Source organism: Colletotrichum karsti (assembly GCF_011947395.1).
Source record: "Colletotrichum karsti strain CkLH20 chromosome Unknown Scaffold23, whole genome shotgun sequence".
NCBI classification, from domain to species: Eukaryota; Fungi; Ascomycota; class Sordariomycetes; order Glomerellales; family Glomerellaceae; genus Colletotrichum; species Colletotrichum karsti.
The window spans coordinates 27,187-42,178 of NW_024065923.1; the positions used below are offsets into that span (position 1 = coordinate 27,187).

Below are 14,992 nucleotides of genomic sequence, written 5' to 3' on the forward strand. Positions count from 1 at the left end.
AACCCTGCGAAACCGCCCAAGATGACGACCAACGTCTCTCTCGAGACCTCACTGGTACCTCCCCTTCAACATCTTTCCCAGCAAACCAGAACAAACAAAAAATACTAACCAATCCCCCTCAAACAGGGCACGATAGTCCTAGAACTCTACACCTCCCACGCCCCCAAGACCTGCACCAACTTCGCCACCCTCGCGAGGCGCGGCTACTACAACTCCACCGTCATCCACCGCATCATCCCCAACTTCATGGTCCAGGCCGGCGACCCCACCGGCACCGGCCGCGGCGGCACCTCCATCTACGGCGACAAGTTCGCCGACGAGATCCACCCGGGCCTCAAGCACACCGGCGCCGGCGTCCTCTCCATGGCCAACGCCGGCCCGGATACCAACGGCTCCCAGTTCTTCATCACCCTCGCCCCCACCCCCTGGCTCGACGGGAAGCACACCATCTTCGGCCGCGTCAAGAGCGGCCTGGGCGTCGTCAAGAGGATGGGCCTGGTCAAGACGGGGCCCGAGGACCGGCCGCTGCAGGAGGTCAAGATCGTGAGGGCCACTGTTGTTGAGGAGGGGGAGGAGGAGCAATAAAGTAGCAGAGAGACCAGGGCGCGTTTACGCGTTGGGGTCGTACTCGAGAAGGGAGTTGGATGTGTACGGCGGTGGGGCGACTAATTTTTTGCATGGCATGGAGTCAGGCGTTGGGAGATGATGAACAATTGGCATGTCTAGCCGAAGAGCAATCATCAAGTCAGCAATTTTGGTGATCTTGTAGCCGTTGACGAGAGGTATTATGCCGCTCACATGTGGCTGCAGGGTTAATTTCAATTTTCAGTTAAAAGGCATCTAGGCCTGATCAAGAGACTGCATGAATACAAGCAGCCTCTATGATGTATGCCATTAGGAAATCATCACATGCGACATCAGGCCTGTAGATACCAGGAACACAAAAAGGTCAAGGGGGAATCAATGTCATTGAGTCAATGCCTATAAAAGCAACCGCATTCTCTCTAACGCCGCCATCCGCTCCGCCAGGTGATGCAGAAGAATTGTATGTGATAAGCCACCCCCACTCCTAAGAAGCCCTTACCGACTCCCGGTTGTATGCAATGTTGTTCTTGAGTGTGAAGGTGTGTGTTAAGAGCATGTGTCGTGCTGCGGTGCGGAACTGTTCTGGATACAATGTGATAAAGTCTTGGTCTAGGATCCGGCTCGTTGGCCAATCCGCCGACCTCTGTGTTCCGATGTTTTCAAGAGCCCCGACAGGGCAATGCCGTATCCTGATGCTTGGTTAAAACCAGGTCGGGGATACCGAAGAATAATAGTGATGGACAAAAATGTCAAAAGCTAGTTGCGAGCAGCGTCTCATTGGACAGATCAATGCTCTTCTCTGGGGGCTTCTATCGCCTCCGTGTTTTGGTATTGGTAATCTTGCCTTTGCGAGTGTTGTCTTTGGCAGGTGGACACTGAGAGGCATCGATCACAGGCTTTGCCTCGTTGTTCGTGATTTCTCGTCTCGGCGCAGGTTGTGGTTCGGGGTCCGAATCAGTCTCTTGGTTCGAATCCGCAGCGTGATCTGAGCTGGAGACGGTCGTGTTCGACGCGTTGCCACTTGGTTGACCGCCAGGCTTCTAGTTTGGCGGCGATGACAATGTGCCAGAAGATTCAGATTCGGCATCTTCGGTTCTACCGTTGCCGTTCTTGGATAATGGCGATGCGAGAGGCGGTCTTGCACCGAGCTTCAGCTTCTTAGCCGGACTGATGCCTTTGCCCTCTTTCGGCTCCTTCTTCTCCTTCTTCGGAGCAACCTCGACAGTAGAGTTATCGTCCTCGTCATCGACCTTTGACTCGTGGCTAAGGAGCGAGTTCGTCTTGACTTTGTCCTTTTTGGGGCCCTTCGTCTTAAGGATGACCTTCTTCGTCATGACGGACGGTTTCAGCTTCTTTTTCTTGTGACTGTTCTCCGACTCTTCTTCCTCCTCGGGCGCCGCCACTTCTTCGCTGTCGCGTTTCTTTGGGCTCGAGGCTCGGGATCCGGGTGCCGGGGTCGCCTTCTGGCTCGAGGGAGGCGTTCCGTCGTTCTGACTGGCGCCGTTGCTGCCGTTGGAGATCTTGGCCGCCGCGGCGCGGCTAGCGTTGCGGCCACTGTTACCGATACACGAGCCCATGTGGTTGTTGAGTCTGGTGACGAGAATGCATCGCTTGCACTTGCTGCAGGTGGCGGAGGGAAATGACAGGACGTTCGCCGGTCGCGCTTCGCCCGGAGCAGGAGACTCGATGTTCGGATCGGGCTTCATGTCCTTCTTCTTCTTGCCTCGTCCGGGACCGGGCTGGACCCAGGTCTGACCATAAATGTCGTAGCCCGGCTTGTCGATGTAAGGGTGTTTCTTGCAGTAGATGACGCTCGGGTCGGGCTTCTTGGCGCCCTTTCCATCGGTCGGATGAAGCAGTCGAGGGAGGTGGCATTTCGGGCACAGAATGTCCTTTGTGGTCTTCAAGGGATTGCCCTTGAGCAACACCTTGCCGTCTTCGTATATCGCGGCATCGGTTTCGATCCGTACGTCGGGTTTTGAGTCGGGTGTCGAGCTATCTGATGCATCGGAAGCCAGCTTCTCGACACGGATCGCGGCCGTCGTGGCCCTTGCCATCTTCTCATCGCGGTGCACCTTGAGCAGGAGGTCGTGGACGACGTTGTACATTATGTCGTCGAGAACGGCGTGAGCCTTACAACAAACAAGTCAGCATCACGTCATGTCAGCCGCAAGTTTCATCGCCTGCGTGGGCCGACTGCGGTCGAGATGGTCGGGCTGCTCAGTCGACAAGCAACATCAGGGCGGGACTTACAAGAGTATCCATGCTGCCAGCGTCGTCGGGAGCGACGATGGCTCCAGCCTTGCCCGTGTTTGAAGCCATCTCTCTGAGGCCGAGGGAACGGCGCACAAAGGATGAGGGGAGGAAATGGGCGTGATGATGGCAGCCTCCGAAGGCGAAGCTTTGTGGTCGTGTGCAAGTTTGTGGAATCTGAATCGGGTCGACGGGTAACTAAAATAAGGTGCCACACGGGCGGACGAGGGGGGGCGGCGGCAGGTGAGATGAGGTCAAGCTGAAAAGTTGGCGGTCATAAAAAAAAAAAAAAGTTTCGGAACCTTGTTGCTTGCTGAAGTAATAAAAGTGCAACTCAACGACAGACAGGAGCAGTGCTGTACAGAGTAAGGTATCGGCGACCAGCGACGGACAAGCACGAGCCTCGTGTCGATGAGCTAAGGCGACGGGATTTTCTTGTCATCTGGTAAAGCCGCGCTAAGGAACCCTTTACCGAAACTGGTAGGGATTTGTAAGTGAGTTGTTGCCGGCCGGTTTGGAGAAAGGGTGATGTGACGGGAGGGATGAAAAAAGCGACGGAAATACGTGTATGTAAGATGGGGAAACTGGGAAGGAGAGGAAATGGGCAGTTTTTCCGGACCAGCAATTGCCCATGAGGTGAGGTGCCAAGGCGAAGAAAGAACTAAAAAAGAAGAAGGCAGGAAAGCACGAACGGGGAAGAGCCCGAACGCGACTGACTTCCCAGAATGTCCAACGTCGATCTTAGCGGGCCAGTTGCAATTGCGAGAGCTCGAACCCCTTGCCTTTCCTTTCCTTCCTGTCGGTCTTTGACGGGTGGTGTTAGGGGTTCTTTTTTATGGATTGGCGATGTATTAGCGGATCAATCAGCAACTTACACCACTTTACTTCAACTGCAACTTCCCGCTTCTGGGTGAGTTGGCTGCATAAGTCATAAGATGGCCATTTCACCCTCGCAGAGTTGCATCAACTTCAGTCCTTCAAAGTGGCTGCAGATAGAATGCCCAGAGTCTTATGTTGGTAAGGTAAGGTAGGCCGGATACAGGTCCATCAGCGCATGCATGTGCCTGAGTTAGCTCCCTTCTTGAGGACCCCATCCTCACGATAACACCCCGGGCGGGAGAAACCCATATCAACCAGGGAAGCTCTTGACCGCCTAGAAGGAAGCACGTAATTGCCATTACCTCCGACTGTTGATTTGCATAAGGTATCTGCGTATCATGCTGAAGAGCCTCATGACCAGAGTCTGAGCTGACTAGTAGTAGTGGACACCTGGTGCTTTCTTTCATCATCGGGTAAGGCAAGGGAACCAACCCCCTGTGTTCGCGACTTCTACAAGCTCTGGCTAGGCCCATCCATGTCGTGGTCAGGTCCCGGCCAGGTCTCCCGAACTCGCAGGCTTGGATTGAAGAAGGCGCGACCCAGTGGGGCCGGCCGTTCTTTCCCTCCTGCCGCCGGAGCCTCCTGCCTCTCAGACCGACTATTATCTTTATTTTATCCTTATTTCATTCGGCCAGAAATACGCATTTGCTGTCGCAAGGGGAGGATCGGCGCAGCCAACCAGGAGCAGCCGAGTCACGACTAATTACTTCCAGGCCTGGTCCGCGCGCTCCCGCCAAAACCTGCCCCCCCTTCCCGACGAAAGCATTCAGAGAGAGACATACGAAACTTGGCTTTTCTGCTACCGTTTTCTTCCCTCCCACTCCATTACACCTCTCCTTCGCCGGATACGTCCAACCCACCGCCGCACGCGTGTAAATCAACTGCGCGTCTGGATTCGCGTTGACGTCAATTACAACAAAGCCACTAATTAATCCCCAACATTCTTTGCCCTTCCCGCCCTCGACGTAGGGGACCCTGAATACTTTCGCAGTTCGTCATCGACACCCTGCAAAGTGGTCCAGACACAGAAATCGGCCGTCCGCCATGTCTCTCCCTCAAACCACGACGATGAAGCAGCCGACCCAATCCTCCATAAAATCCTTCTTCCAACCCCGACAACAACCCTCATACGCACCACCTCCCGCATCATCCAAGTTCACCCCAGCGCCGGGTTCTACAACACCATCACCGCCAACAGCACCAACAGCTGCTGCTGCCCCTCCCCCCGCCTTCGAACCCCCCACCACGACATCGACATCCTCACAACCACCTTCCGCCGCCTCCTCCTCACCCCTCCACCCAAACGCCTCGATCCGCCCCGTAGGAGAACAAGACGTCCAACCCCTCCGTCGCATAAACTCCCTCCTCCTCCCCGTCGCCTTCCCGGAAGCCTTCTACGCGGCCGCCCTCGCCGGGCCCCTAAGCCGCGTCATAACCTGGTCCGACAACACCACCACCCAAGTAATAGGCGGCGTCGTCTCCCGCATCGAGCCCTCGCCCTTCCCCCCGAACCCGACCTCCACCGCGCCGGAACACGCCCTCTACATCCAGACCCTCGCCCTCCTCTCGCCCTACCGCTCCCACGGCCTCGCCGCCGCCGCCATCGACAACCTCATCGCCGCCGCCTCCTCCGTCCCGGGCGTCAACCTCCGCCACGTCTACGCGCACGTCTGGACAGATAACGAAGAGGGTATCCGGTGGTACACGGCCCGCGGTTTCGAAAAGTACGGCGACGAGCTCAAGGGGTACTACATCAAGCTCCGCCCCGACTCGGCCTTCATCGTCCGCCGCGCAATCGGCCCCCTGTCACTCTCCTCCGGTCACCAGTCTTCTTCGTCCGGCATGACCACCCCGCCGATCCCGGGCCCGACGGCCGCCGTCGCGAACCTGCCCCCGATGAATACCAGCGCCGGCGCGAACGGAACAAACGCGCTCTCCCGAACACCCTCGGGACAGTCGTTCCAGAACCGCAGGGCCGATACGGAGTGGAACGATCTACCGGCCGACATGGCACCGCCCATGCTCGCGCCGCCGCGGAGCAACGGCGGATCCGGGGCCAGCTCGCGGAGCAGCTCGACGGTGAGGAAGAAGAAGGATCGCTCGTACCCGGCAGCTGCTTTCCAGGGCTGAGCCATTGACAGCGGCACATCATATCAGATGGTAGAAAAGTTGGAGGAGGATAAATGGAGTTTTAGAGTCGGCGTTTTCAAAATCAGGATCACATACCAGCATTGTGTTTGCAAGTCACCATAGACCACAGACGGGGTAGAAAAGGGAGAGACCAAAAAATGCCAGAAGAGTCCCATGGGACCATCAAATAGATGCTACTTCTTTGAGAGCAAAAAAAAAAAGAGAAGCCTTTGAAGGCCATTCATTGATAAAGAAAAGGAAAACAAAAGTGATGTTTGCTCATCCCAACTCCATCCGTCCCAGAATTTCTCAAATGGAGAAATTCAATTGAAAAGCAATGATGATAGGGAATAAAGAAAAGAAAGCATGCTGAATGGTATGCTGATGAACCATGATGGTGTCCCTTTTTTTTTCCCTTCCCACTCCCCGTCACACCCAAATTCCAGAATGCCTGCCACCCACCATTCCACTCATTCAACCCAGCGTTAGTACGTTCATGGCATCAAGGCCATGATCTGCTTATTGACGATTATAACGAGACCACCAGACGGCGGCAATGGCTGCGACACCCACAATGCCACCAATGATCAGTGCCTTGTTGGAGACCGCAGGTTCTTCGCCTGTTTAAGTATAAGTAAAGGTGTTTAAACGGGGGAGACTGTAGTGGCGATGCGATCGGTTATCGATCCAGTAGGGCACTCACGTGGTGTCGGGATGGAGTCAAGTTCGCGCTGAACGTTCTTTCTGAACTCCGTCAGGACATCAGATTCCTTCTCCATGCCAGCTGCCACAAGGGCAATCAGCGCGGCACCAACACCGCTTCCATCCTTGGCGATGCCAATGCGGATCTTGTTGGCACCCTCAGCACCAATGCCATCAATGGCGCGCAGGGCCTCGTAGATCATGTCCCTGAAGAAGGGGTAGTGCTCCACCAAGCTACCATCTACACCAATGTCAATGACCTCCTCGAGGGGGTCGTCAAGCTTTCCGGACTGGAGGACGATGGAGGCAATGGCCACAGCGGAGAGACGGGCGGCGCGGCGGCCGACGGCGCCGGAAATAGCCTTGAAGGCCTGGGCGTCCTCGAGCGACGGGGTGTAGACCAGCAGGGAGGACTCGAGCTCCTGGCGGAGGGTGGAGAGCTCGGGGGTGTTGTCGGCGGCGGCCACGGACATGATGGCGCTGTCCAGGCCCCATTGCTTGAACATGCCCGAATCACGGCTGATGTCAGTGGTGGACTTCCAGTCATTGGAGCTGGAGTTGACGTCCTTGAAGAGGGACGACTTCTCGTCCTTGAGCATGTCGAGGACGGTCAATCTGACGATCTCGCCGAGGAACATGCCGGAGACGCGCTTCTCGAACATTTGGATGCCGGGATTGACACTGTCCTTATCCAGTGCGACGTCTGCGTCAGTCTTGGGCAGGATGTTGAGCTGGTTGTCGAAAGAGCCCCACTCGACGTTCACGACCATTTCGCCGGTGGCAGCCTCGTAGTCGCCGACGATGGGCTTCTTGATGTTGGAGAGCTTCTCGAGGTAGGCGCCGTTGGTGCCGGTGCCGAAAATGGCGCCGAGGATGGATCCCGACTTGCCGGTGGACGTGTAGGATCTGGCCATGAGGGTTCCGACAGTGTCGTTGACGAGGGCGGCAACCTTGACGGGAAGGTGCAGCTTGTCGATCTCGGTCTGCAGCAGGGCGCAGACGTCCTTGCCGACGGCATCGGGAATGTCGAAACCCTTGGTCCAGCGGATCAGGTTGCCCTTGTTGATGCCAAGTTGCTGGACGGGGAAGCTGAAGGTGAAGCCGAGGCGGAAGACGTGCTCGTCGCGGAAACCCTCGGGGGCGCTGTAGGTCGCGCGGCGGCGGATGTGCTGCTCGAAGTGGTCGGCGTGGTGTTCGCGCAGGAAGAGCTCGATCTGCTTGGCAAGGAAGCTGAAGAGCTGCTCGGCCGTGTCGGCAGTCATCAGGTTTTTGGGGATCGCGACCTTGCTGTATGTGAGGTTGAAGGTAGTGTCGCCGTTGAGCTGGACGGAGCACACGCGGAAGTTGGTTCCGCCGAGATCGACGGCGAGATAGAGACCCTGGGGCCCGAGTCAGCATTGGCATTGGAGGTGTTTGGAGCTGTCGCTTTTTCTGCGTGATTACCTTCTCAGTGCCATTGGGCACGCCCGTGACGTAGGTAGGGATCTGGCTCAAGCTCGTGCCATCCTTCTCGAGTCCCTCGTCTGCAGCAGGCGCCAAAGTCAATTACAATGTCAAAAAATAAATCTGGCGCGGAATTTCGCGCGCAACCACCCGCCGAGAGCTAGACAAGGCGAATTGTCTGGCGCACAGAGCTGAGCACCCGTAAGGTGCAGCTCCGTCTCGCGGGAAGCAGTTGCACGCGCGAGGAGGGGTAAAGGACTTACGCATCTGGTTGAGGAACTCCTTGACGGCGCTGTTGAGGTAGGCATCGGTGACCTCGAACTGGTCGACGACGCGTTTCGTGTCCGCCTCGAGAGCCATTGTGAGAGGTTTCGAAAAGGGTGGTGTTGTTGGGAAGGGCGCGGGATTCTCGCAGACGGGCTCCTGGAATATTTGGGCCGAGGGCGAGTAGAAGGGAGGAGATGGTTGGAAGAAGTGGTGGGATTTGAAAGAAAAAGAGGAACGGAGCTGTAGCTGGAGATGTGGTGGTAGGAGGAGCTTTGAGTTGCCGAGGAGAAGCTGCGCGACCTGTGTGATAAGAGAGGAAGGCACCGGGTTAGTCTACGAGCTTGAAGGCTACCGAACGATTCTCGACATGGAGAGTGGTGAGGTGTAGCTTGGTAACAGGAGGGGTAAGAAGAAAAGATGCGTCAGGATAGATTGACTACAAGCTGACGTCGGAGATGAGGCTTGTATGGCCAGGTTGAACAGAGGAAGATGGAGATGGGTCGAGGAGATTGAGGGTGAGGAAGTTGCGAAGACAGAAAAGTCAACAAAAGCAAATGAATGGAAATATTTTGGGGGAGCGGCAGCTCCGTGGATGATGTATGTGACGAAATCGCAGAGGAATTTGGCAGGGGCTCGGAGGGATGGGGTCACCTCAATTGGACATTTGACATGGAGCGGAACATGGAGCAAGGACGATGGAGCATGGAGCAGACGTGGAGCAACCCTGGGAGCCCCAGCTGGGAGCAGGCATGTCGCTACCTTAGCGCCTCAGGGTGATGCTGCAGTTGCACCTGCACCTGCCCTGCCCTGCCCGTATTTTTCTTCTCTCTTGTTCACTGACGAAGAGGAAGAATCGTGAATCGTGCCTGGGAAAATGAGGTAATGATGCGGTGGGGTGACAAGCCTCGTGGCACTAGGTACTTCCACCAAGCTTGATGTCGTTATCATCTGCCTGCACACACGACTTTCCGAGCTTGCTCAGCATGGGAATTGTGTCCGTATCTAGGCTTCTGAAGAGGTGACCAAAACTTCATGATTCTGACAGTTCGCCGAGAACAGCCCAGCCGAGCCAAGGACCAGGATTGGGGGTGCTGACAGCCACGGGACGGTACAGAACAGGACAGGAGGAATGCATGCCAATGGCCGTTCTCAGCTCGAGTTGCAGATGCAGCAGGTCTGATTCAGGTCGGCCCGGACGGAGCACCAGCCTGCGAGGTGGGATTGTAGATGTAAGGCAGCTGTAGCAGTAGCAGCAGGCCTCGCAACATCTCAACTTCTGTGAGGTACGGATAGCGTGAGGTGAGGTGAGGCGAGCTGCTGACAGGACACCAACACCAGGTGCTTGGTCCTTGGTCCATGTCCTTGTTCCTGGGGCTGCGGGGAACGTCCAATGTCCACCTCATGTCCAGTCCAGGCAGGCCGCAGTTCAGACTCAGTGACCACTGACCACCGGCCACTGGCCGTCATGTCAACACCTCAGTGACTTTCCTTGAATGACAAGTGCAGTGTGCCCGGCGAGACTGCCCCCGAAAATCGAAGGGGAACCAGCCCGCTGGAAAAGGCCGAAGGAGGACTTGCCCGCCTTCCATTGGTCGGTAGGCTCAACTTCGGCCTCTCCGCCGCCTCCAATTGGCTCCCAGCCTCCGGGACCGGGTCCTGCCCGATTTCCCTCGCGGTGCTTCTCGCGGGCTTTCACCGAGTCCCCTGCAACTTTCTTGCTGCTTCTGGTCTGCAGCATGTCATGTTCCCAGGCCCAGAAAGTCGCGTGTGAGCTGCCCCAGCATTTCTCTCCCCCGAGGAGAAGAGAAACCCCAAAAGCCGGGCCCCCGTGAAATACAACCAGGCCCGGATTCTGATGGCCCAAGGGCAACTCAGGTATCCGTACTTCGTACCGGCCCAACATCTGGCTGGCCTCTATGCTGCCACGCCACGAAGACGGAAGCCTCAACCACGAGATGCGAAACCACCCCGGCTCCACGGTCCCACTTCTGCGCCGAAGAAGCTCCCGTCCAACATCCACCGGGCGGGCCACCGAACATGCCGGAAATGGAGAGACTCTGACGAAAGGGAGAAATAGGAAACGAAATTCCAGAACACTTGGAAAATAGAGCATGCCCGCGTGCTCAATATTCGACGGGGTGACGTGTGGGTAGTGGATTCAGACGACGGGTGATTTTGGGATGAGGGACATGAAGGACATGATACATCAGACTGAAGGAAATGATTTGCGGCTACTCACCAACACAACCACTAACACCACCACCGAGCAAACGCCGTACCAAAACGAGGAGACCCCGTGGGATACCAGGAAGCTGCTCCTCCTTCTCCGGTGTCCTGGGGATGTTCTTGTTGTCGTCGACTGCCGAACTTTGCCGCTGCCGCCGTTGATCTCGTCCATGCCGCCGCTACCGAGCGTCAACACCACTTCTTCCGCGTCGTGATATGCGCCGGCACCATCGCCGAATTCGTTGATGTAGTCCATGTCCTCCACTGCGACATCAGACATCTTCTCATACTGCATCTGCCGCCACAAATGTCGAATTCGCAAAATGCGCTCCTGGTGACCAAGGCCGCCCACGTGCCGATCGCCGGCGTCTACGTCCGGCCTTTCGGGTGGTTCAGACAGCCAGATACAGCACTGCAGTCGTTTCTTCTTCTATCCCGCCTCGTCGGGACGGAACGACGGCCTAAATGCCCGACGTCCTCTCCCGCCAACGAGAGATAAAAAGTCGCTCAAGGGCCTAGACTCCGGTTCGCCGTCCCCAAAAACCCGCGCGCTACTTGCGAGATGCGGTTACAATTGCAGACGCAGTGCTGCGTGTAGCAAAGCCAAGCGAAAAGCCCACGATAACTGCGCCCGTCGCCGCCTTCGAGTCTTGACTCTTGCGGTGTTCCGATGGTGCAGCTCCCAGTTCGGCCCTTTGGAGGAGACAGCACGCGTTTAAACGGCCCGTCTGTAATTAGTTTCCCGGGTGTGACGCTGCGGATAGACGACGAGGACCCAGGTTTGTTCGGCCGGCCCCCTCCAATGAGGTCATGAATGGGGATCCCGGGGACGATGGCAAGGGGTCTACCGTCTTCGTCTTTTTTTTCGCGCGCCAAAATTCTGCTGTCCTCGTGAATTCGCGGTGGTGCGGGCTGGCGTGGGGAGTGGGTGAACTTTGGACGGGAATAATAGGCAGGCTTAGTAAAAATAATTATGGGATTATACGGATGGGGAATTGGCAAAAAAAAAAAGACACAAAGGATGAGGAGGAGGGAAATCGCTAATGGCGGCTCCTGGTTCGTTCATTCCGTCAATCGTTCCGTTCAATTGCTCGTGATGATTCGTGCGCGCGTCAGGGTCCTTCCCAAGTTCTGGATCTTGGGGTCTCTGGGTCTGTTTTGGGGAGGATTCTTCTTGTTTTGGGTACTGGTGCCGTAGATCTGGGTTGATCGAACGGGAGATTTACAGTCTCCTGTGTCGCCGGTTAGAGGCGTCTTGGTTGGGTGGCTTGATCTTGGTATTAATAAAAGCGGTAGTCTGGTCGTTTTTTCCCCGTCGAGTGCAGGTTTCGTTCGGTCTGGTCTCCTTTTTCCTTCGGCAAGTCGCCCCTCAGATTTAGCGCCTGCAGTTGTATGTCATGCGACCACCGACAAAATGGCTATTGCAGTGGCTGGTTGGTCGTCCGTTTCTGAAGAAATTGGCAGGTGCGTAGTGCGGTTCTCGGGTGCGTGGCCGGCGCAAGTTTCCTGGCAGGTCTGGTCCACGTCGAATTTGCAGAATCTTGGTCGGCGTTCAGATTTCTCGTCTCGATCGTCCTGTTATTTTCCGGTTTTTGGTAGGTATGCGCGGTGGTGGTGGTAAATCCGTGGTGATGAGATCAGATCAAAGGACCCTTATCTGTGGGTTACACCAGGAGATTCCAAGTCCGCGATAAGACAGACAGACAGGCCCCTCAATCTTCTCTTGGCCGTCAGAGGAGAAGCAAGTTGAGTCTGGAAGCGATGATGAAAAACGAGTGAGGTGGGTGAAAAGTCAAGTCTCGGACCCAGCTATCGGAGAAAAGAGGTCAATGGCAATGACGGAGGTTGGCGGTATCCCTTTTCCCCTAAAGAATGGCTCTCTCCTCACCTTGCCAGAATGCCCTTCTGCATGAAAGCGCTTCCTTGGAGTGGAGGGGAATCTTGAGTCGACCACTCAAAATCGCGACTGGATCGAACCGGTTCGCAAGGGGTTCCGCCCAACAGTGCGGTGTGAACTGCAAGAGCCGGGGTCGAAGACGGCGAGTTGAAGGATGTCGGATGCACCTCGCTGCGAATAAGACGCCGCCACGACCGGGTTTGTCAGACCGTCGGTTTTACTGTCAAGCACAATGTGAAGCCTCCGAAGAAAAGATGGGAAACATTGCACAGAAAGAGAGGCACACGATACTTGTAGGACACGGCAGGCGGAAGCCAGCTCCCCCGAAAAGGGAAGGAAGCTGGAGCTGATGAAACGGAACCCAATCACTTCCCCCCAACGAGAAAAGAAAGGGCCCCTGCGCGGAACTGAACCACTCAACCCCACGACCTCGTTCCCCAGCCTTTGGTTGGCGGCATCGTCCAACTATCCTGGTCGTCAATATCCTCGTTTTGCTAGGGGAGCCTCGCTTCACGTTGAAAACGGTACCGATAGGCCAGATTGTCTCCTTTAAATCGGTTCCAGAATTTTCCAGTCTATCAATGATATCTGGCCGTAGTTATGGCCACTTGTCACATTTCTGAACTGTGGTATCCGTACTTGCTGCAAATAAATGCTCCAAATGCCATGCCATGCCCTTTTCCGTCCATGACCGCTTGTTAATCCGTTCAAGCACGATCTTGACAAACGCGTCGCGTCTTGCATGCTGTTGGCGCTGTACAACACTTCGTTTAAGAGCTAGTGAAGCTCCTCTTAACAATGAAGAAAGACACCATCAAGAGTGCCGCGCAGGTGATGAAGACAGCATTCCGGTGATCATCGCCTGTGCACGCATTAGCATAAGTCCTCGATATGTAGAGCAGACACAACTCACCCTCCTCGTCCAGGCTGTGGGCCACGACGACAAAGACATTGAGCGGCAATCTCAGCAGACTGTAAACACGCCCTCTGGTGCTATCCTCGACAACCTCGCTCTTCAAGAACGACATGCTGGGGAAATAGGCACCGATGCATGCCTCGATCATGCAAAGTGCCCAGAAGAGTAACTGCTCATGCTCCAGCAGAACGGCACCGGATAAACACCCGCTGACCACGAGGACAACCGCCATCAAGATGTTGGACGTCGTTTCCTTGGTGTGTGTTTTGGTGTAGAGGGAGAAGAACGCAGACCCAGCCATCATGGAGCACATGAAGCTCGAGAAGATGAGGCCAAATGGCAGCTCCTCGTCCGACCCCGCCTTTGTCCTCGCGCTCTTCAATGCAGCAGACCAGAAGAAAACAAAGAGGTACATGGCGCCCTCGAAGAAGGTCAAGGTGAGACCCAGGGACAGCACGCGCCTGTCTGACACGATGGCCTGGATTCCTTTCTTGACATCAGCCACGGAGGTCGTTGACCGGCTTCCCTGTTGGCCTCCGTAGTTCTCCCGCCACGACTTCATGATCAGCATCACGGCCAACACGGAGCACCCAGCGCTTGCCATGAAGGGCCACACACGGCCACCCAACCAGTTGACCAAGATATCGCCGAATATGCCGGACAGAATGGCGACGATAGAGCTGATGGTGGTCATGTTGCCAAAAATGGCGCCCAGCTTGAGGCTCGTCCGCGACATGCCTCGTTGGTGGTATTCGGTGATCAGCCATGCCTCGAAGACGCTGTAGAGCAGGGTGGTTGAGATGCCACCGCAGAATCGACCGACGAAGAGGATGAAGAGGTTATCGGACAGCATCGTCAGGCATGTCAGGATGTAGGTGACGAAGTAGATAATGCAGGCGAGGCGGCGTCCATGTCGATCGGCGAGCTCGCCCGCAAACGAGGCGGAGATGGCACCGGAGACGAAGCCTGCGGCGTAGAGTGCGGCGACGATCTTCTCGGGGATGTTCTTCTCGTACTTGTAGATGGCGTAGATGTGAGGGCCCTGTCATGGTCAGCTCTGCTTCCTCGGTCCAGCCGTAGTCGAATTACCTGCAACCAATCCGCCGCCATCGCCAGAGCATAGACGGGGAAATAGTCCAGCTGGAATTTGCGGGCGGCAGCTTGGGCGTCGTAGGCCAGGAGAGAGTTCTGTTGTTCGGCCTCGCCATCCGAGCCGTAGTCGGCGTCGGCAGCCTCCTGCTTCAACTCCTCGACAACCTCATCCTGTTGGCGCTTGTATTGACGGTACAACAAGTATCCGTTGCCCACCACGAAAATGGCCAAGTTCAGCGAGTAGAAGTCCATGATGTCGCAGATTCGGCCGTCCGGTGATGATGAAGGCAGGTCTGCTTCTCCAGTCGCAAACGGGACTTTGCAGTGTTCTAATAATCCGGGTGACGCGGTGCCCCAGCATTCCACGAAGCAACGGTATCAGCAAGCGTCGCGTGTCTTGGGATATCCTGACATTCAACGTGTCTCAGCTGCCCTTTGGTCAGTGGCACCCCAGCTTGGCATTTGCAGAACACGATGCCGAGCGAATTGAGACGGCGGAGGGGAGACAGGCATGCAAATGAAAAAGGGAGGAATGCAGGCATTTACATTTTCGATAAAAGAAGAAAGGTGCTGGGGTGCTTGGGAGCTTTCCCACGCATTTG

General features: G+C 56.0%; 5 protein-coding genes across 5 annotated transcripts; 2 read left to right on the forward strand and 3 right to left on the reverse strand.

The window, feature by feature from the left end:
• Nucleotides 1–21: 21 nt before the first annotated feature.
• On the forward strand, nucleotides 22–585 carry CkaCkLH20_07290 (uncharacterized protein; the record flags this gene model as incomplete). The annotated part of the gene is made up of 2 exons (XM_038890007.1): nucleotides 22–54; nucleotides 127–585. The coding sequence occupies 2 exons, from the start codon at nucleotides 22–24 to the stop codon at nucleotides 583–585; spliced, it is 492 nt and encodes a 163-aa protein (XP_038744485.1).
• A 1,040-nt stretch (nucleotides 586–1,625) lies between these two features.
• Nucleotides 1,626–2,907, reverse strand: CkaCkLH20_07291 (transcriptional activator; the record flags this gene model as incomplete). The annotated part of the gene is made up of 2 exons (XM_038890008.1): nucleotides 1,626–2,717; nucleotides 2,839–2,907. 2 exons carry the CDS (start codon nucleotides 2,905–2,907, stop codon nucleotides 1,626–1,628), a joined length of 1,161 nt encoding a protein of 386 aa, XP_038744486.1.
• A 1,878-nt stretch (nucleotides 2,908–4,785) lies between these two features.
• CkaCkLH20_07292 (uncharacterized protein) lies at nucleotides 4,786–5,847 on the forward strand (the record flags this gene model as incomplete). Its single annotated transcript, XM_038890009.1, has 1 exon — nucleotides 4,786–5,847. The coding sequence occupies one exon, from the start codon at nucleotides 4,786–4,788 to the stop codon at nucleotides 5,845–5,847; it is 1,062 nt and encodes a 353-aa protein (XP_038744487.1).
• Nucleotides 5,848–6,491: 644 nt separating this feature from the next.
• Nucleotides 6,492–10,780, reverse strand: CkaCkLH20_07293 (hexokinase; the record flags this gene model as incomplete). Its single annotated transcript, XM_038890010.1, has 4 exons — nucleotides 6,492–7,928; nucleotides 7,993–8,072; nucleotides 8,256–8,592; nucleotides 10,499–10,780. 4 exons carry the CDS (start codon nucleotides 10,778–10,780, stop codon nucleotides 6,492–6,494), a joined length of 2,136 nt encoding a protein of 711 aa, XP_038744488.1.
• Nucleotides 10,781–13,152: 2,372 nt separating this feature from the next.
• Nucleotides 13,153–14,642, reverse strand: CkaCkLH20_07294 (major facilitator superfamily transporter; the record flags this gene model as incomplete). The annotated part of the gene is made up of 3 exons (XM_038890011.1): nucleotides 13,153–13,244; nucleotides 13,296–14,340; nucleotides 14,388–14,642. 3 exons carry the CDS (start codon nucleotides 14,640–14,642, stop codon nucleotides 13,153–13,155), a joined length of 1,392 nt encoding a protein of 463 aa, XP_038744489.1.
• Nucleotides 14,643–14,992: the final 350 nt, after the last annotated feature.